This window comes from Atta cephalotes (genome assembly GCF_000143395.1).
Source record: "Atta cephalotes unplaced genomic scaffold scaffold00044, whole genome shotgun sequence".
Classification (NCBI taxonomy): Eukaryota; Metazoa; Arthropoda; class Insecta; order Hymenoptera; family Formicidae; genus Atta; species Atta cephalotes.
Window position 1 is genome coordinate 1,681,330 of NW_012130108.1, and position 23,895 is coordinate 1,705,224.

Sequence of the window (23,895 nt, forward strand, 5' to 3'; positions counted from 1 at the left end):
TTTAATTAATTACTATTTTTATTTATATATATATATATATATATATATACAGTAACTGCATTATATTATAGTCAAATTTACATTAGTTTATAGTCTTACGAGAAAAAAGAATGCAAAAAATAACTTTATATAAACTTTAAGATTTCTGAGCATCTGAAGATATTTTTTATTTTATCCAAAATAACATTTTTAAAACTATAATATATCTGAGGTATTGTGGCCACTCCATGTACACACTTAGAGTTAATTATCTATCTATTCTAAGTTGAAGTTTCATTCAAAATATTGATTCCTTTTAATTCTCGGGATGCTAAATAACTTTTTAATTAACCTTTGACTTTAATTATCAGTATATATTTTTACCGATATATTCCTGCACTAACTTGACCTATTCTTTTAAAATACGATTAATCTCCCTCCCTCCCTTCCTCCCTCTCCCCCCCCCACTCTCTCTATTTCAAGAATTATTATACTGTCACTATAGAGATATTCTGGTAAATGCACAAGCTTGTCATACTGTCTCAAATTACAGTCAATTTATACATATCTCTGTTTCAAGATCTATTTTACCAACGTTACACAGATATGCCTGGATATCTCTTATGTATTTTTTGTGCCATTTTCCCAAAATATAATATAACAAAATTGTTTCTGTTTCTCTCTTTCTGTCTCTATCTCTCATCCCGCTCTCAACGACGTCCAATAAATATTCTCGTCGATGAGTCAATGACCTGAATTACCGCTCGGTGAAATGAAACTGCAGACACTGCAATTCTTCCCGTCCGTGAGTACGTGCGTGCAAGAGTAAATGCATGCGTGCGTGCGTGCGTGCACGCTTACGATAAACGGCGTGTACGTCTCGCGCATATCATTATTATATACACGCCGTATATGTTTCTACATATTGTGCACCATAAAGATTTTTGTTACGCCCAGCACATGACTTCCTCTCCTTGCGGGACGATAATTAACGCTCATCCAGCTGCGAGTTTGCTCGACAATGATAACGCAGATCACGAAAATGATCTCGACTGCCCATCGCGAGTATATCATTTGTACATCGTGGGTAACGGTACGCATAGGTACTTTTCGGAATTAATTCGTGGACCGATGGATGATCGGAGAAGCCGGAAGGGACGAGAGAGAAGGGCGCTTTACCTCCATTCACTTCACACAGCCTTCGCGTCGTTTTGTGCGCTAAATTTACGCTTCAAAGAGCCGGTAGTTGTCGTCGACGACTACTCGCGCGTCGTGTAATTGTGGACCTCGCATTTCCACGCGACGTATAGTATATTCGACGTCCGTTTGGACCACTTCCGCAATGTCCGCGACAACGGCCACCACATATTAGCAAATTCTCTTCGAGCATCCATTAACCCTTCAGCTGCAGTGAATTCCGATATAGGTGCACAATTAGGAAAATTATATTAAGAATTTAATACATTGTCTCAAACAAGACACTCAAATTTTTTTAATTATTTTAACACAAGATGAATATGTTAGAATCACTGAAAAAAGAAGTGTTTAATTTTTAAGATATTAAAATGTTTAATTCTGGTCTCCATTTTTTAAACACTTAAAGATGTTTTAGTTTTAAACTTTTTCAATAGAAGACAAAACACTATGTGAATTTGGATTAAAATGCATAGCATTTTGTTTATTGAAAAAAATTTGAAACTGAAACATCTTTAAGTATTTAAAAAATGGGGATAAAAATAAAACATATTTTTTTTATAATGTTGATAAAACAAAAAGTATATAAAAAATTTAACCTAAAGAATATAAGGAGCTCCGCACAATAAAAGGAACAGAGAACAGAATAAGAATATCAACCTATCCTCAGAAATCATATATTATGGAATACATAGTTTCTGATGGGTTGAAATTCTTGTTCCTTTTTATTTCCTCACTAACATAGTTTGTAAACAAATTGTAGACTATATTTCCTAAGAAAAATTAAAATTTATTATGGATTATTATGGATTCACATGTTTTATTCATTTATTAGAATTTACATGTTAAAATACATTGTATTATATTATTTTATATATATTTTTATATTTTCATAAATTGTGTTATCTTGATAAGAAATTGAATATCGATTTAATATAAAATATTCAAGTAACATAATCACATTAAATTAATCAGATATATTAAAATTCAACACAAAATGTTAAGAATTTGAGTGGACCGACTTTAATACAGTCAAATACAAAATGTTGCGTGATGTGTTTCAAAGAAAATGCAAATGCTAATTCAAATAGAAATTCGTGGAGGTAATTGACAAAATATCGATTATTCCTTATATAACTAAAACAATAGAACATCAATTATCTACTTAGTTATAAGCAAGCAAGTTTCTAAACAATAAATTAACAAAACCTTACATTTGTAAAATTAGATATTTGAAAAGAATAGATTTTAATTCTAGATTAACGAGATACATTTCATGCAGGGAACAATTGCAATATAGAAACGAAGTTAAACAAATGACGTTAAATTAAAGTTCTCTCAACTGTAATCACATTGTCAATAAAGAAAAGTGAAATCGCGATTGCCTAAAATAAACTGATCATTATGTACGTCTCTGCACGCGAAAAATATCGCAGTTGTAATCGGCAGATTTCACAAACGAATTAGATACTTAGAATTTCACAAATTAAGCCCGGTTCTTCGTGATTTATGTGAGATCACTGCCACTTTCGCGCTCGCAGCATTCATGGGTACACCTCATATAAACTAATTATGGCGAGTGATCAAAATATGCCGAGTCACTCAACAGCCGATTAATCTACAATACGGCCTCTAATCAATCTCGCGGCACGGCAACGTTAATTAACTCTCGCAAAAATGTACGGCAACGTGTTGCGTGCATTCGTGAATACAAAATGCATATGCAATCATGAGGTTATATATCTACGCGGTTTAGATCGTAAATACAATATTAGCAGAATTATTATCATGTCTATGGTAAATATCTTTCGAGCGAAACCAAAAGCCAAATCAGGAAGCTTGTCAGATATTACGAAAAAATAAAGAAAAGCACCGTTGAAGTATGCTGTGTGTCGATATTATCAGCTTCTTCTCCTTCTTTCAGTATTCTTGAAGCGCATACTTTAGAAATTATTTAAATATAAACACAACGAACAAGCACGTTCGAGACGTCTTGAAAATTTTCTGAATGGTAGCACTCAATCGCGACGTTAGTCACGGCGCACCCTGTATTTCCGTTGTGGTGCACCTATTTACATTTGCATCACGTTTCCCGCAGTCTGCGTCTTCCTTGCAGGGCAGCTGCATTATGTACGTGTGCGTATATTAAGCTTCTATTTAATTATGCATTTTCATTAAGTACATAGTAAAAAAAAAACATTGTGTACTTATTAAAATCGGTCCACTCAGATCCCCATTAAAATTTTATGAATTTTTAACACATTCGAGTATTAATTTAATATAATGCGATTATGTTATTTAAATATTTTGTGTTAAATCAAAAAATATTCAACATTTCTTAGTATCAAAAGAACATAATTTATGAGCAATGAGTAAGTGAACAATAACATAAATAATATTTTTTGAAAACTAATATTTTTATAATACTTTTTAAATTCTAAAATAAATGAATAAAATGTATTAATTTAGCATATTATAAATGTTAATTTTAATAAGAATGATTGCTTACAATTGTTATTAGTTTTTTTTATGTCAATTTTTTTATATAATGTTTGTATTAGTTTTCTAACATGTTCATCTCATGTAAAATTAACAAAAGTTTGAGTAGTTTGGAACATGTAAAATGTTAAATTTAGCACAAATTTTTCCCAACTGTGTTATATATTTACAATTTATAAATTTTAGATTATACATATTTCTGCGACACGCACGAGAATAAATTTTTATACGTCATATTTCAAATAATAATAATAATAATGATAATATGTAACATGATATGAATAAATGTGTATGATAAAGTATCGCGGACGCAGTGCTTCGCGTTACATAATAATGTGGTCACAACATTGTAATCTCGCGCCGTCGCGTCGTTTGAGTAGATATGCAAATGCCCTGTGACACAGCCTGCTTTGGATTACCAACTCGCTGTGGATGACAATGATAAGTCTGTACAAACACTAAGTCACCGAGGGAGTAACGGTCAGTCGATCTCGTTTCGGATTATATTTTTTTTTTAGATAAGAGAAGGGTAACGAAAGATAAGATTACTTCGCAGATAGTTGAGTAACTTCTGAATCTTATGTCTCGTTTGTCAAGAGTTGCTACGTGTCGATGTGAAAAAAATCTCATTCATTTCCTAATTCAGAAACTCTCAATCATAGAAAAAAAATAATTTCCCTATGTCATACAATTAAATTTAAATGCGAGTTTATATTCAGAGATGTTACGATAATATTATTCGACCGAGAAAAGATCACTCGGAAAATAATCTAAACGTCCTCAGAAAATTTATCGTCTTCCCAAGGATAGAAAAAAGGCTAGAGTTGATCGCAAACCGGTGTTGTACACCCACACACACACCTACGCGCGCATAAGAATGTATGACCTGCAGGTAGAAACCAAAGGTAGAAATTAAACATTCGGAGCTCGTTGCAGTCGACCGACAAAACCACGAGATAAACAGGCGCGCTACTTTAATTCTCATTTCAGAAACAATTCGCGACAGAATTTTGGATGAATTATGTAATTATATAAATTTTATATATCATACAGTGTACAAATCGCAAATTCCAAATTGTAACATTGTAATAGGTTTTATTTTAGCACAAATAAACGAAGGTCAAAGAGGGTTTTGGTGCCGTAATATTTTTATATAAATTTTATACCATTTCCAGTTCGAGCAAGCTAATAAATATTAAATTACTCGTCAATTTAATTTATGATATTACGTAATCCAGCTTCAATTTAAAACTGTGTCGAAACCGACAAATAATCGGCATATACAGTTTGCTTGAACTGGAAATTATAAAAATTCACACAAAAAAGTTATTTGACATCAAATTTTTTTTTCTTCGCTTATTATACTTCGCTTATTTATACTTAATATTTTTATTATGTATGTTTTAATTTTTTTAATGTAAAAAAGAGCTATACTTAAAGCTTATTTTCACACTATATAGTTATATAGAAAGAACATTTTTTCTGAAAATCTAAAAATTTAGCTATATATAAATCTAAAAATAATTTTCTTGGATCGTCAAAATAATTATATAAAACGCTCAAACTAATTGTTAATGTCAAAATTTTTTGCTCATCGTTAATTAAGTTTCCTATGTATTATTTAGAATTATTTAATTATTTTTTAATTATTTTTAATTATTTATTTATTTAATTATTTAGAAGATGCAACAAAATTATTTTCATCTATATCTAGCTAAATTTTTACTTTTGCAAAATCATCCTTTCCGTGTATTTAAAAATTATAAATATCAAGAAATTCATAAATGAAATTCATTCATAAATTTCTGTAATCTTTAGATGACCATATATTATGAAAATAGATGTATATATAGTGAATTGAGCTAAAAAGATCTTTATGTAGGGCTACGTTCAGAAACTTCACTCAGCTGCCCCAGTTCAGTGAACAAGGACAAAATGACATATTCTAAATTATAGGATTTGCCGTGTCAGGCAGAAATCATGGTAATACCATTTATGGACGAATCGATATGGAAGAATCGATAACCTTTTTATCAGCATTTATTTCTTGTTTGGATATTAGAAGGAGGTGCACTCTATCGATTAGTAAAACGATGAAGTAAAGTGGCTGAGTAAAGTGAAGTAAAGCAGCTGTAATATGAATAAATCGAAAATGTTGCCGACTACAGCAGTTAATTTTCATAACACTAACGGGAGCATACTGGAAAGTCGTTTGACTCTTGATAATTATTGTGTAATTATAACTTACAGCGTAGTTTGATTTTAAATTATAAGGTAGCCGTACGTAATATAGCATAAATTAAAATAAATGTAACATGCAATAACATTAAATAACATAAATAATGGTAGATTAATTTCTAGATAGAAATTAAGAGATCATTAATCTTTTTCATTATATAGATAATCCTGCACTGGTAATTGCAATACTGACTGCACTGATAACTGCATTATTTTAATGGTTTTCACATATTCAAGACACAGTACTTAACGGTTGTAATGTACTCGAAATGATTTAATGACTTAGTGAATTACTAATTAATTCTTAACCAAAACAAATGAATGCTAACGTGTCGCCGTGTCAATTTAATTTTAAAGGAACGTGAGTAAGTGCGACTCAAATGAAGTTAAAAAAGTTTGAAGGTGCCAGAGTGAAAAGAGGTTTCAGAAAGAAAGACCCTTTATACCAACGATTTTCATCGTTAGTATAAAGGGTCGTACTCATTTAATTTTTTTTCTTTCTTTCGTATTTTTCTCTATATTTTTCTCTTTGATCCATCGTTTAAAACTTTACGTTTACTGAGAGTGAAATCGTATGTTCAGCACATCACGTCAATTTTCGCAAATAATAATCGTGAAACGATACCGCTACCAAATACGGAATCGTTCGCTTTTTACATTTCGGTCCGCCCACGAACGTCATAAAGCCAGCCAACAGAGAGAACAAGAGAAGGGAAAAAACTTCTGTCCATTTGTGCAACGTTATATTGCGTACAATATTTGGAAATTTCATTATTAATACGATTTATCGTATTAATGATGAAATTTCCAAATATTGTACGCAATATTTCTCTGTAAAATTTTATCTTCTTTGATATTCCCCTTAATTCTGTTATAATTTGTATAATACAAAATTAAGAGAAATCTTGATTTAAAAATTATTATTTAATCATGTATAATAGATTATATATTAAAAATGTATTAATCCGCAAGAAGAAGATCCGCGTTCGCGCGATTTTCCATGGTTATTTTTACGCCAAGTTTTAAGTGAAATTCTTAAACTGCAGTAAGTCGCCAAAGTGAAATTACAAAGTTCATCCTAGCTTAACATCGAAAAACTTAGGTATATTTTAAACTCGACAAGCTACATCCGTTTCAATGACCACAGTCTAGTTCCGAGCATTTATTCAGTAAATACATTTAAAAGGATTGCTCTACTTATGCAAATTAAAACCTGCATATGACATCACTTTGTTTCATCACGCGTCGCGTTATCTGAAAATCTTGACAAGCATAGAAATCTTGACAAGATAGAAAAAAATGTCCTGTAAAAGTAAAATTGTCTTGAAACTCTTGAAAGTACCTAATCAAAATGTCCCGATACTGAATGACGAAATTTAGAAGAATTCGTGCAGAAGAAAATCGCCGAAGGATATATTTTACATTACAATTTACGTAAGCGTGAAACGGTTTCACACATTATATCAGAACGTCGCACGTGTGATCTCAAAATTGTCGAGTGGGCAGTCGAGTGCCATTCCATGACAGCCTACGCGATTTCGACAATCCATACCCGACGCGAATCGAAAGTGCGAAGGGAAGGTGCATGTATTTCTATAAGACCCAGTTTTTCATTTTCTGATTAACTTGTGATAGATTTAACCTCATTTAACTAGATAATAGCGCGTTTCGCATATGTAAGAATTGTATTTTTCTAATTATTACTTGATTGATGTTCATCGTACTAATTCAAATCAATATCCAGACATAAATTGTCATGTACAGAAATAACAGAAATTATCGCCAAATGTAATGTCTCCGTTATATACACTATTGCATAGAATTTCTATTGTTTATATACACTATTCTTTAAATAACATTTAAATAACGTTTTATTGAAAAGGATCTCAAAATATGTGTGAATCGAAACGTATGAATTTAATAAATTGTTTTAAAACGAATTATACATATGATTAATTAACATCGCTCTTGAGTTGGCTCTAAAAGGTTCATGTTTTTCTTTATGATTTACATCGTGCGAGTCTATTTATTATTAAATCATTTTTCTAATTACAAAATTAATTACAAAATTAATGCTTTCGTAGTTATGTAAAAGTTACTCACTTACAAAATCATCAGTTTAGTGATTAGTCATAAACTAGAAAAATACAATTTTTATATTATCATCAGATTAAACTTAACTATAAGTTAAAAAATGAAATAAGCTAAAAAATGAAAAATCAGGCCTTAAAATTATCATTATGAAATCATCAGTTTAGTGATTATTAATCGTTTCGTATAAATAGCTTTAAAGGTTACTATAAAGCCATCAATAATTAATAGCTAAAGAAAATACTATTGTATTTTTGTAAAAACTTTCAAATTTTGAACAACGATTAATCATTAAATCGATAAATTTGTAGTAACTTAAAGTTATCACTATAAAACCATCAATTTAATGATTAATCGCAGGTATAAAAATATAATTTTTTACATTATTATGAAGTTAAGAAAGTCTAAACACAAGTTAATAAAAAGAAATAAAAACCGAACATACATGCATAAGAATTTTTGTAAAAACTTTCAAATTTTGAACAATGATTAATCATTAAACTGATAAATTTGTAGTAACTTTTAAAGTTACCACTATAAAACCATCAATTTAGTGATTAATCACAGGTATAAAAATACAATAAAAACCGTAAATAAAAACCGAACATACATGCATAAGAATTTTTTTCGACCAATAACTTTTATGTCTGGAAAAAAAAAAGAAAAAGAATAGAGTATTTGGCTAAATTTAAATGTACGATATAAATCGCTTTCTTTAAATATAACACATATTCTGATAGTGTGTAACGTATTTCACTCGCGATTAACTTTGGAAAGACTACATCGTGTAATTGTGAACGATCGATTGGATGCGTAGCTGTAAAATCTCCGACAGGCGCGTTTCGCATACATGGTCGACCTATTAATTAGTTGTGCAATGAGTCGACAGCACTTCCAGTGCAGTGAGAAGCCGACGAAGCGAATCGCAAATTGCGATCCGCGGAAGCCGCGTTAGTATAACGCCCTCGTTCTTCCGTGATTGGAAAGGTATACGAGGCGATATACAGCGTTTAATAAAAAAAGCGCTGTTCTACCTTCAATGCCCCTAATTTGTGTTGTTTCGCTAATCCTTCTATCACATTAATTTTCACCTTTTCACTACTGTGTTTCGATTCCCACTAAAAATGTAAAAGTGAAAACGAGATAAAATCCGTGGAAAACTATTTTGTTTAAAGAGATTTTGTAGGCATAAATAAATTCGCACAAAGATGTAAAAATGTTTACTTATCAAATTTTTAAGTTATAAATAATATTATAATATAATTATACAATATAATAATAATACTTAAGTCTAATAATACTTAAGTTATTTTTGAGTTTAAAATTCAATGTAAATAACTTAAGTATATTATATTATTAAATACTATGTATAATATCAAGTTATAATACTATTATTATATAATATATTTAAGTCATTTCTAAGATTAAAATTCAAACAACTTAAATATTATAATATTATTATAACTTAATTATTATATTATCATATAATTATATTATATTATTAATAAACTAATTTTGAAATTAAATTTAGTAGACATGCCCATGTATTGTTAAAAGGGCCAGTAAAGATTCAATCGCTTCAATTTACGCGAAGAGGCTCAAAGTTGCGGAATGATATCGTACATTTTGCGAGATCGAAAGTACACCGCGGATTCCGAGCGACGCGCGTTTTTCCTCTCCGTTGTTGTTCACCACCCGTGACGATCACTCGATTAGCGTATGGGAGTGAAATCTTGTCCTTGACATTATTGTCCTTCGTCACTTCGCGAACGTGCATAAAATAACGCGGATTATTGCCACCCTGCGCCTCCATTTATTTCACAAGAGCTTATAATATATCTTGGCGCACGTGCTCCCGTACGCAAAACCACAAATATTAAAGCATGTATGTTCGAGAAACAATTTGTTCTGCTTCAAATAATATAATGACTTTTTTCGCTCTGACTTGAAATAAAAAAATTATGTCTAATTTTTGTTTTGCAAAAATATGATAGTCAAATTTTCAAATCTTTCTTTTTTTTTTAATTTAATCGTCAGAACTCTTTTCAAAACCTATCAGAAACTCTAGAACTTTTTGGGGAAGAGCCAGAATTCTAGTAATTAAATCGAAATTTTGATTATAGGGTGCCAACTTTATAAAGGCAGAACAAATAACATTCAATGAATTCGAATCACTAACTTTTAGAAAATATTATACAACAATGTTGCAGAATTTTCCTATGCCGAAGCTTCATATTTCTATCCGCGGTTCTACAAAAATGCTTTTCGATTTAAAAAAATATAGTTTTTTTAAGTTACAAGAAAACTCTTGGAAAAAATTGTACAGTTATACGATAATGTTGTGAAACTTTTGAACAAAGCTTCATATTCAGTTGTTTTTACAAATAATTTTTTGATTTAAAAAGAATTAGACGTATTTAATTTTTTTAGATCAAAGTACAAATTTGAAAAAAAATTGTACGGTGGAACGATATATTGCGAAACTGAGACCTTATTTTTAATCGCTTCCACAAAGATCATCGCTCGTCTTCAAAAATTATGATAATTATTCTTCAAATGTTTTTTACAGTGTATATTTATATCGCTGACTTGCTTCAACACATAACTAAAAAATTATCATTAATTGCTTTGCGAAAAAAAAAAAAACGGAAACTTAAAGAAAAAAAGAAACAACATACTTTTAAAAAATATACTTTTTACATCTCCACGATCAGTTATTATAATCAAAATTACAAAATACAAAATTTATAATTAAATTTAAAAATTAATATTACAAAATTCTGATTCAAAACATTGAAATTAATTTTCTGGAAAATTTTTTTTTTCCTTTGTTTAGTTGTGTCGTTGTTGTAGTAAATAAACGAATCGATATATTTAGTTAGAAAGAATACGCTTCATGCGGATGATATAAATCGAGAGAAATCGAATGATATTCTGAATACCAATTGTTGGACACAATGTATCACCATTCATGCACGGAGATCAACTTACGTAAATCGTGGTGACGGTCGCACTTCTAACCATATCCCTGACGTCGTCCATCTCACGTATGGACGTTGTAGATGCCGGCGTGGGCGCCAGCATCACTTCGCTCGCCATCCTCGCCTTTTCTCGACAACTGCCTCACCTCGTAAAACTCTTCTCGCGTCGTTCAGTGCACACCTTCGATCGAATTCAAATTGCAAGAGATCCAAATTGAAAATCTGCGATGCATTGCCCCTCCTCAGATTTTTGCCGATGAAAATTTTTCTCATCTATTTCTCATCAGGGAATACTAAAGATTTGATCCGATAACAAAGAAACGCTACATTCACTGTTGAATTCATAATGTTAAATTATACTCAATTTTATGAGTTATTTTCAATTATTTCTGTAGATCGCCACTGTTACTACTCAATATATCATTAATTTAATTAAAACGATGACGTTAAATAATTTAACTAAAAAAAATGTATTAAATTGACTCAAATTTATTATTTATTAGGAACATTATAATATCGACGTTGTTTACTTCAAAATTAATCACAGATAGATTAATTTATATTTCGACACACATGAAAGTTAAAAGTAACAAAATATTATTTAACTCCAAAGAACTTGGGACCATTACTCCTTTGATATTCAACAGTGTATAAATGATATACACACTAATCATGGCACTTCGATTCATCATGTTCGCAGCATTATCTCGAGATTATCTCCCGACTGAATTGTCGTGATTTTATAATGCAGTTCCATGAGTTGTTAATCTTCTTGATGTCTCCTCTCGCGAAACTTCAGTATGGCAGCGTTCGTTTCCGGGAAAGTGTCCAAGAGAAGATCCCAGTGAATAAATTTAATTTCGGCGACCAAGTTCTTGGACCGACATTATTAATAACGTGATAATTCACTCGTTTCATCGACAACTCCGTTTCTCTTGATATTTCTCTCTTTCCAGTTGATAATTAACAAGACACGAAGCAATGTTCAGCAATAACTGCACAAAGGCTGCAACTATAGAAAATGCCTTCTTCCCGATAACGCAATGGATTCTCTCGATGGTGTGGGTCCAACATCTGTCTTCGATCGAGTCGACGATGGAATTCTCAACACCATCGAGGGAAGAAGTGGTCGAGTCGTTTTGTTTTCACACAATCCAATCGGATCCTTGGGATCGTCGCAGAGAAATTATAGCACCAATTGCAGCGGACGTTGTATGACTTGCTATATCGCGACTATAGATCCCAAGAATGAAGATAACGAGGTAAGAATCGCAATCAATACGCACTTCCGAGATGACGAATCACTCCGCAAAAGCGTGACGTACACGATTGTTCGCATGAGAAGGAAATCCTTGAGATATGCAATTGCATTGCCTGATCCGCCGAGTGTATTAAACAGTTTGCATCCACACGCAAAATTCACTCTTGACTGTCGTATATTTCCACTTTCTTTTCATTAAAATCTGTCTTTTCCCAGACCTTGAGTTTCTTAAAATACTTTCCTCTAAAATCTGTCTTTTTTTCAAACTTGGAATCTCCTGATACACTTCATTAAAATTTCTCTTTTCTCAGATTTTCGAATTTTCTTATACACTTTCTCCTCATTAAGATTTGTCTTTTCTCAAACCATGAGAAAAGACAAATTCCTCCTCCTAAAATTCATTCTTTACGATTAACAAAAGGGCGACTTTTCCCCCGAATACCTCGATTTTCTTCGTCAATCGATGTCACCCATTGATCATTCCGCCATGTGTCTCACCAGGGAATAATTTCGACTGCAGCACGTCGAATTTAATCACATAATAATCAATTCGGATATCCATCCAAGGAATCCACGAGGAGCAGCGCGTCGCCAGTTCCGAGCGCCAGACCACACTACGAGGCGAGTCAGCGTGCGGCTTTAGATTCCGTCGAGTGCACTGGAGACGGCACTCTACGGTCGCACGAGTGAGTCAACTGCTGCGTTTCGTACTCACGAACACCCACGCGAACGCATACGCGGCAGCGAATCAAAATAATGCTGGATCCCTTAAGCCCAACGTGATTGACCCTTACCCTACGGAAACCGGGTCTCCCTTCTTGACCCGTGAACAAAAAAGAACTCTTTCTCTCCCTTAAAATAATTACTCACTATTCTTTTAAGTGAATATACAGAAAGAATGTTTTGCTGAAATATTTAGAAATTTAGATAGATATGGAAATATTTGAAAAAATATCTCAGGTAGATTTGAGAAAATTTTGTTGAACCAAAATGTAGGAAAGTCAAAGATAATTATATAGGAAAGTCATCACAGTTGGAAAATTTGTGTTAAATTTAACACATTTTACATGTTTTGAATAATCTAATTTTTGTGTTAATTTAATACAAATACGTGTTAAATTATTTTAATGGTTCAATAAAATTATTATTTTCAGATCTGTATCTAGCTAAATTTTTAGACCTCAGCGAAACTATTCTTTTCGTGCACTTTAGAGAAACGAAAGAACCACACCCTTCTAATTTTAGAGATATAATCCCACCAATTTTACTACGTTAAATGCTAAGTCAAGCGTGTTCCCAAGGAAGAATCATCTGTGATAATTTGTTACGTTAGAGATTTTCTAATGCTAGCTAAGCTTGGCAGAGAATTTTTATATTGTCGGATATTTTTAATTAAAGGAAACGACGAGCGCATCGATATCGCTGTGTGAATAATTATTTTTGTCCTGAAAATCGTGCTCTCAAAAAGATGATAAATACAACAATTAAAAATATTTACAGCTTCAGCGAAAGACACGCTGCGAAGAATGCAGCGAGACTAAGTACATCGCGTAATAGGCACGTTCAAAATGCATAGTTGCATAGTTGAAACACCGCGCAGAACAATTTAATTAAACGAATAATTCCCGAGATGACGCACACAGATAAAAATAACTTGGCGAAGCCACAAAGTCTTTTCCCTATATAAACAATTTCTATTTTATCTCATTCTATTTTACGTTACACTGTTAAATTCAAATGATACCTAATTTTAATTATTTTTAATCATTTTTATAAATCGCTATTGCTTCTATTCAATGTATTATTAATTTAACGAAAACAATAAAATTTAATTTAATTTAAGAAAATGTATTAAATTTTATTTAAATTTAGTTAATTATTTACTAAATGTATAATGCATTAAATATGTTAATATCGATGTTGTTACTTTAAAAATAACTATGAAAAATTAATTGATTTACATTTTGACACGTATGATTAAAAATAACAAAATTATTTAACTTGAGAATTTTGATTGCCATTGCTTCTTTCATATTTATACTAAAAACAAAATGATATTGTATCAACAGCATTATTTTAATTGAAAAGAATGTTGTTAATTCACAACACAATTAATGAAACAAATACGTCATGCTCTTATTTTAATAAAATTTTATTTGTTTCATTAATACTGTTGTTAAATTAGATTAGAAGAATCATTAGCTGAAATATTGTCCCATAGATTACGTAATTTCATTTGATTTTATACGATTTTATCTGATGACAAATAATTTTCTTCACTATATATGAAGTCATTTGATAAAATAATTGATTTTATCTATAACCACACAACTATTTCTAATAATTGTATATATAATTATACATATAATCTGATAATTACGGGATTTCATATGAATTTTATAATGATTTCAGGGACTCTGTCCCACATTAAGTGATTATGCTCTCGATTATTAAAGAATATTAAAAAAAAAGCTGTATTAATAGCATTATTTTTAATTAAAATAATGCTGCTGATATATATATATAATTTTTTTTTTCAGTGTAACAGAGTATACCTCGCTAAACATTCCAAAACTTTCCGGAAACTTTCCCAAAAACGACAGGCTGTTACCTAGTAGCTGAGAGAATTGATTGTGGAAAGCGACCGAGTGAGCGTATTTCCTTTCGTAGAAAGCATCCGACAATGTGCATGAAACAATGCAGGCCGTCGCACAACGCGGATTCATTTTCTCACGGTGTATTGGATTACTTGTTCTCTGATGAAGGACGTTGTGTGTAAGTGTTGAAAAGACAGAGACGTAACGCAGCGACAACCTATCTCATGCTCCCGGCAACGCCTCCATCTTTTGCAAGTCTGTTTTTATGAGCCGGTTTTATTCATTGGGACACTTCGCGAGACACGATATTACCTGGGACTGTCATAGGAGTATTTAAAATAATAAGGAGTATTTAAAATAAAGAAGAGAAAATATTCGGCGAGTAATAAATTCAACATTCAAATGTCTTTAATACTCAAATACGATACGGTGCTGTTTGAGATCGCACGAGGCCAGAACCCGCTTTCAATTTACCACCCACATCGGCATTTCCCTATTTGCACGCGGTTTCGAAAACGGCTTCGATTATCTCGAGGTATCAAGTGCGAGTACCGTCACTTTCACCGATTAATGCTTTTTAAAAGCGCCTGTTTGCCTGAGGATGGGATAACGTGTTATTATTATGTAAAATACACGGTGCACCAGCAGTAAAACACAGCTTTTCTTTACGATAAAGACAATTATTGAATATTGAATTGAAAATATAAATGCTAATAGAAATGCTAATTTACAATTAGCAAATATTTCGAAAGCAAAATGAGCTGATATCTATTAATCTTTCATCTACAACAATTAATTCAAACATAAAATAATTTAATGTAAATTTGAAATTCGAGGAAAAATTAAGGAAATTTTTGTAAAAATTTTTGTAACTTATAACAATATAAGGAAATCCTTACACCACCTTTTTTTATTTCGAAAAAAGAGAGTGAAAGGAGGATGTTAAAAAAAGAGAATTAATTTTTTATCAAAAAAAAGATTTAAGCAAAAGAAATAATACACTGAAAAAAAAATTGGTTGCTGCAGCCAGCCATATAAAAATACTATGCCATATTTTACTATTTAAATTGCAGCAATCAATCTTTTCGTTCAATGTACTTTTTATATAAATTTTGACATTCTGGATACAATAAAATTATTAAAAAGTTCGTAATGTTTAGAGATCATCTTTTAGAGAAAATTAAGCACGAACATGGCCTATTTATCCAAATTTCAATATTTTTGCTCAATTTTCGAGGTTTTCCAAACGCTACTTTTAATAACTTTATCATCAGATTTCAGAATCTAAAATGCTATTTCTTTTTTACTTACACCTTTTTAAGCAAAAACTGGCCCTTTTTTAACATCCTCTATACTTTGACTACTTGTGCCAAAAAAAACTGGAGAGAGTAAAAACAAAATAAACAATAACAAAATAATTTATAACAATGTGTATATAATAATAATAAATAATAAAGTAATAAATAATAAAAAATTAATAACAATGTGTATATACCTAGCTAATCCAAGTTAATTTATGTGCGGAATACATGACATAAACGAGGCTCTATCACGCATACACTTTATTCATGATATTAATCGTTTCCGAGTATGTGTCATGGTCGTCGTAATTATTCTAAAAGAAGTCGTCAAGGCACGTAGAGAGGCCTCGTCTTTCTCTCATCGTCCGCAAGGCGAATGCAGGTGTCTCTCAAATTAAGTCGTCGTAACTGAACACGATGTGGATCGATCGATCGATATTTCAAGATCAGTGGCGCATCGGGTGCATCGACATCAAGCCACATAGCCACTTTAATCTGGCGTTATTAAAATGAAAATATGTAGCACGATTAAGAGCTGACTAAGAGCTGAGTGGTAATATACTAATAACAATAAAATTTTTTTTTAATATTTCAAATTAAGTTTAGTCCTTGGACACAAATTTGATACATAATTTTGATATAATAAATTTAATGATTCAAAATTTTTAAACTTTAAGCAGAAATAAAGCAGAACATTTTGCATACATAGACTGTTTTTTATTATAAAAAACAGGTATTATCTTCTTTTAATAATTTCTTCTGTTTAGAGAGAGAGAGAGAGAGAGAGAGAGAGAGACAAGAAATTTATAATTTCATTATTACACCCATTTGCACGATGAACAAAAAGTTTCTTCTTTTTGAAAGACAATATCTGTAATTTCATTATTACAACCTCTTTCTATTCATTTACAAAATGAATAAAAAGAGAAAAGGAGAGAGAAATTTGTATGTTTAATATTATTGTTAAAAACATTTATTCGATCGACTTTCTTCAAATAATTCAATTCTGATTAGCTTATAAAACCGATTGGAGATAATTTTTACAACAATAATTGGACATGATCGTGATATGCAAAAACTGAAGCTAATCCAGATTTTCGTGAACGTTCCTGAGATTCAAAAGACGTAGAAATCGGAACGTGTAATGGGCAAGAAACCACGGCTAATTGCACGGCTCCGCGAACATGCGTGTTGCAGCATGCCTTAATGCACGTTTGATAATTGCACCGCCTGTTACGGTGAGGAATGCTCGTCCGCTCCTACATTAGAAAAGGAGGAGAGTCTCAGCGACACGCCTTAAATTAGGCGCTTAGTTTCCAGTACATTAATCGACGGAAACAATCGAGACGAGATCACACTCGAAGAGCACGCACGATAAGATCGCTCTTTTCCTATATCATGGCAATATAGCAACATTAGCAAAAACGTATCACCGTCGATGCATTTACTTGCAGAACGATTATACGAGATCGTAAGATACGTCTCCCTCAGATCGTAACGTCGACTTCAAAAATAAGTAAAGAATTCCGGTATGAATAAAGATCGCTTGCATGCAACAGGAACGACCTTGCTTTCCAGAAACGAGAAAAGGAAACCAGTTTATGCGGCATAGTGCGTTAATGCAGTAAATTTCTCTTTGCGTGTTGGTCCTTTGAAGCAGCTAGATTGCCAACATTCATATAATATTTACGGAAACTACACTCTAAAGAATATGAATTTTTTGGATGTAGATTTAACGCCATGCGGTATTTATATTTTTATATCATGTTGTTTAAATCGTAAATCCACATCACGTTGCACTGAAAAAGTGTATTAAATTTTATTAAATCATTTATTTGAAAAATACCAACTCAGATATTATTTGAGTACAAGTATCATTAATTTAATTATTATCCTTATTGAGTAAATATTTATTATTAACTATATGTATTATTATTAACTATAAATAAATTTTTAGTTGGTATTATTTAAATATTAAAATTTAGTACATTTTTTCCAGTATCAAGAATATTAAATCCATACGCATATTTTTCTAAACTACATTCTAAAATGTCTCCGAGGAAAATTTTACTCAAAATATATATTATATTATATCGAGTAAAATTTTCTTCGAGGATCTTTTGAAGTGTAGCCTTAGAATATATATTTTGTACGTTTATATAAAAATCAACTTGATAAATTTATATTCGATATATAAATCTGTAGTTTAGGTATTGCCTTAGTAGCTTTTTTTATAACATAATTGACAACACATTTTTGCTTGAGAAGCCAGAACAAATGATACTCATTGAACGTGTGCCAAAAGAGAGATCGTCGATAACGAGGCTGCTCGCATGGCCAAATATCGATTGTTCATTGGTACGGATTGCGCAGACCGTCTGCAATCAGGGTTAACGGTACGGGTAAAAAAAAAACATTAAATCATGCGACAGTGAAGTATTATCTACGTGATTTGCACAATAGCGTGCAAAAAAGCGCGAATTTGATTTGGTATCCCGCGCAATCTTGATCGAAGAATTTTAAGTGTAAGGTAAAATAATATAATATATAAAACATAATTTCTCTGCATAGTAGAACTATGATTTTATAAAAATAAGAGAATAAAAAAATCTCTTGTATAGTGTATAAAGATACGGATATCTATTAAAAAAGATGTAGAGACTTGGAAAATAAAGTTCCATTAAAGAAAATCCAAAAATAAAGAGTCTTATACTTGTTTCCACCAATGTAGATTAACTTTAACCTTTATAGTACAAGAAAACTAACTATAGTAGCATTGAAATAGTGTCATATTTTGAAGGAAAAAATGATGAATTATAACAAATCTTACTCAGTAAAGCTGTAAAATATTATAAATCGATCTCTGCACTGGAAAGAGTCTGAATTAATTAGAATTCTAGTTGAAAATTGACAAAATATTCTGGTTAAATCTACTATTATAATTAAGAATTTTGATTGATATGACCAAAATCCTCTTCATTCATTTTCAACCAGAAATTTTTCTCGTGTCCTTTAAAGGTACAGCTTACTATTCATCTTCCTAGTTAAAAATTAGAAAAAAATGAAGAATAAATTAAACCAAAATTAAAGTAAATCCACATTGACGGAAATGGGTCTAAATTTGATAACACCGCCACACATAGAAATAAAATTCTTTCTTACAGGTCAATAAATGAAGCTATACTGAACGATCAATGCGCTTCCCTGAAAACCGGAGTTACTCGCACAAAAATGTCGGTGAATTTATAAGTGTCCAGAATGGCTCTCGAGATGCATGATCTCGCTCGGGATCAGTCGGGACAATTAAAGGAATAATTAGAGTTGTGCGATTCATCGTGGCAGTTCGCCGAAGACGCCGCCGTCCGAAGGAAGGCGAGTCCGTGTGCACAGGTGAAACGCCAGCAAGTTTTATCGCGCAATAAATAACATTGCGCGCAGGAAACGAACGCCATATTCGTCAACAACGTCACAACTCGGGAATAGTTTTACTGCCGAGCACGGTTCCCTCTAAGCTTCATGCGTCTCGCAAATACACGTGACAAACGCCTTCGGACACGCGGTCACGGAGAACGCGAATGTCCCACATCCTGCGATGAAAATAATCTTTGTCACGGGCCTTATATAAATTCCTCAGAAAATCTATTTACTGCATCTTAACCCTCTGGAACTGACGCCAAAATCTGTACACAGTTACTAACGCCGATTCTGTAAGACCCATTTAATTTATATTAATTAAAAGCGCTAATTAATTTCAAAGCGAATCAAAATAATATAACTGTTATAAAAAATAGAATGAATATAAGTATATTATTTTAATAAGAATAATCCAAATTTGTAGATGTACAAATTTGTAGATGTAAAAAAATTGAATTGTTTGACATTTTTGACAAAGAGATTATAATCGAGTGGGTTCAATAGATTGACTCACCATCAGTTCTAAAGGATTAAAGACATCCTTCTTCCCAGATACTAAGTACTCAATGTATGCTAGTTTATCATTTTATTTATTATAATACTATAGTTTATTACTACAGTATTATAGTATTTCTAAAATCTCTGTGCTTCATAAGTCTTTTATCCAGAATCAATTGAATTACAGATTAACCTTTTCAGTAATCCTTTTCAAAAGATTTTGGAACCACACAAAGCACAATACTGATTCAAATCTCCTAATATAAATTAATTTTAATCTCAATTAATCTATTCTTTATCTTTTTCTCTCTAGTTCTAAGAATTAAAAAAAGATAAAGAGTAAATTAAACCGAGATTAAAGTTACTCTATGTTAGCAAAAATACTTGAGGCCCATTTCTATCAATGTGGATTAACTTTAATCACAATATCTTACTTTTAACTATTTTCCAAAAATTAAAAAAAATGCATTATAAACTGAAATTAAAATTAATTTACATATGATATTGATAGAAATATATATAAGTCTTTCCAAGTCTCTATTCTCGTTTAACTCGCTATGTTTCTCGGATCTGTTTCCATTTCGGCTATCGCCGGAGGATAAGACAGGCAGAACACCTACCTGACGGGATTCGTAGGCGTCGGAGAAGTGATCGGAATCGCCTCCGCTGGACTGCTGGTCGGCTGCTGCCGCGGCACCGGTTGCGGCAGCAGAAGCGGCGGCAGGCCTGCGTCGATCGTCTGCACTCGCGCCGCGATCCATCGCCGCGTCGAAGAACACATGGACGGCGCTCGTACCGTCGGCGGGCGCGTCGTCGTCGGCGACGCCGTTGCACGCACGCTCCGGTTGTTGTTGCTGCTCGTCTTTTTCCTCCGTCGGCAGTGGCGGCGCAGTTTCTTCCTGCACCACCGCGGTCTTACTGCCCTTAACGAAGAATCGCGAGATCGTGTTCCACATTCAACGGGATGATGATGTTGACAATCGCGTCGGCATTCGTGGCTTCAATCAATGAACCTCGATCGACGCGGCACCCCGTACTCGTCATAGCCGAGACGACCTCGCGAGGAATTCCAAACCCACTGCCGATCTCCTTTCTTTGTTCAATAGTTTCTTTTCCTTTTTCTTAAGCAGTCTTCAGCGATGAAAATTCCCGCGATTTTTCCTTCGATCACTCGCGTATTTCACTGATCTTCTTGATCCTTAATCTACGTCTCGCTTTCCTCGGTTTATTCTCGCTTTGGCACACATGCACGTGACACACTATGCACAGCTGCGTGGCGGCAAACGTAAACTCTTCCGTCGACGAGACACGTGGGAGGTCAACAAATTCTGTAACGATAAACGGACCATAAGAGTGAGAGAGAGAGAGATGAATACGAGGAGCTTGTGTTTCGCGAAGAATTTTGTTTTCCCACGTGTGTACGTCGGTGTCTCCTAGTTACAATGTCGCTCACGCGAGAGAAAAGAGAATACTGGCATTACAATTTCCGGCCCTTAGCTCTTAACATCGGTCCATGGGTCTTGCTAACCAATAAGCTCTCTTATTTTTCCCCACCTTTTTGATTCTTTTTTTTTTGTACCACTATGAAACCTTATAAAACCTTATTAAACCTTAAAGACAATGAAAACACAGATAATAGAAACAGAGAATAAAACAGACTTTAATTTACCCGAAAAATTCTAAAGGTAAATCGTAAATTACCTAACCGTAAATTTTAAGCTTGTCTTTCTAGCTGAACTTCTTGCACAATTCATCTTTTTTTTTTATTTTCTCCAATGTTGAAAGAAGGAAAGAGAAAAAAAGATGAACTGCAAAAAAATCAGCCAAAAAGAATAGACCTTAATAACACGGTTTCTGATAGATTCAAATTTCGTATTCCTTGTTCCTACAGTATTTTTCATTGTGTTTGAGGCTTAAGGCTTCCTCAGTTGTCATATATACAGAATAATAAACTCTCCGGAACTGACGGTGGGTCTATTGAACTACTTAATTATAAATTTTTTATCAAAGATATCAAACAATATAATTTTCTTTATTTTACATCTGCTTTGAATTATTCAGAGTACACAATTCTTCATCCCAAAATTCCATAACTTTTTCCTAATTTCCAGAGAAAATTTCATTATTTTCTCTGACTTTCAGTAATATTTTAAATTGTTTTGCATTTTCATCTTGATTCAAAAATATTATTAAATATTATTAAGAGATCTGACATCAATTTTGACATCAAATTTGACATAGCAATGTAATTACTCTATTAATTACTATTATTATTGCTTGTATTTTTAATTATTAAATTGGTAGTATTTGAAAACTGCGCAGATGTGATGTACGTAAATTTTTTTAAAGTCAAAGTTTTTTATTCGAGTCGTTATTTTGATTCCTTGAAATTAGTTAGTCCTTTTTAATTAACATAAATTAAATGAATCTTACAGACCCAGCGTCAGTAACTACGTTACTGTGATTTTGACGTCAGCTGCAGACGGTTAAAGAATGGTATGCTGAGACCGTGAATGATGCACAAGATACATAAATAAAAATTCTGTGTACATCACCGGCACATGTATTATTGTGAATATTGTAATGCATGTGGCAGTGAAGATGTTTAAGACCCTCTGGCTATAAATTAAAAACAAAGATGAATTTGACCGCGTTTTTATTGACGATAAAACAGCCGATTTCCAAAAGATTCTCGTGTCTTGATTCAAAGCTAAACATGATTTCAACTAATTATAGAGTAAGTGGAACTCATATTCTTCTTTTTTAAATATAATGACAACGTAATAAATTTCACGAATTTTAATGATTACTTATTATTGAATTTTTTTCAAGTATTATAATAATTTTTGCTATGCAAATGTCTGATTACGTTCAACTAATATCATGGGCAAATTAAAAATGTTTTAAATAAATATTTTCTATGTAATTAAAGAGTTCAATTATAAAATCAAAAGACTAAACAGTTATTAAATAAAATTACATGAAAGATGTGTGATTACAGTTATAAAAATATTACAGTTATATAAAATTGGCATTAAAAGAATATTTCCCGTAAAGGTATTCGATAATTAATGCTAATTCTATTAATTAATATATATTTTCTCTATTCTTCTCTAATTTAATTATTCAAATTGTACTAGTATAAATTAGTTTTTCATCACTCAATTTGTGAAGATCATATAAATATTAATGTCTCAAATGGATTATAAATATACAATGAGTCGAAATAAAGAAATTAAGGGCGATATTCATTCTTAGTCCTTACGATTTAAGATCGTCTTAAGTACAGTCTTAAAATGTCAATCACAGACTGGTATAAAGTATTTATAGTCGGTTCTATATTTAAACCCATCTTAAGTATAGTCTTAAGATGTCACGAACCAATCAGAGTCATATTAACATTACGGCATTACTTAACTAAAAAGAATTTACTAAATCTTAATACATATTTCTCTGAATAATACTAACTAAACATTTACTTACAGTAAATATTCACTTAATAAAAAAAAAGACAGTTAAATCAACTTAATTCTTGTACCAAATAAATATATGTTTACGTTTAGTTAATATTTATTTAGAACTATTCAGGCAAATATTAAAATTTAATACTTTCTTTCATTATATGAATATTGATCTAAGTTTACACTTTCAAAAAGACAAATATAGAATAAATTAAAAATAATATGACAAAAATTTGATAAATCTCATTATCAAGAAACTGTCAATAATTAAAACTCTCACAAATCTCGCGGAAAATAATGTAAAAATAAGTACTTCTAGTTTTTATCAAGATTGTAAAAGCATTTGTGTAAGTATATTTTATCGCTATATGATAACAAACT

The 23,895-nt window shown here is 31.8% G+C and overlaps 1 protein-coding gene across 1 annotated transcript in view; it reads right to left on the reverse strand.

Annotated features, from left to right (window-relative positions):
* LOC105622406 (patronin) overlaps positions 1–21,009 on the reverse strand; it is a 65,894-nt gene extending 44,885 nt beyond the window's left edge. The window contains exon 1 of the mRNA XM_012203831.1: positions 20,674–21,009. Within this exon, the coding sequence (XP_012059221.1) occupies positions 20,674–21,009 (336 nt within the window). The remainder of the gene's footprint in view (positions 1–20,673) is intronic.
* Positions 21,010–23,895: the final 2,886 nt, after the last annotated feature.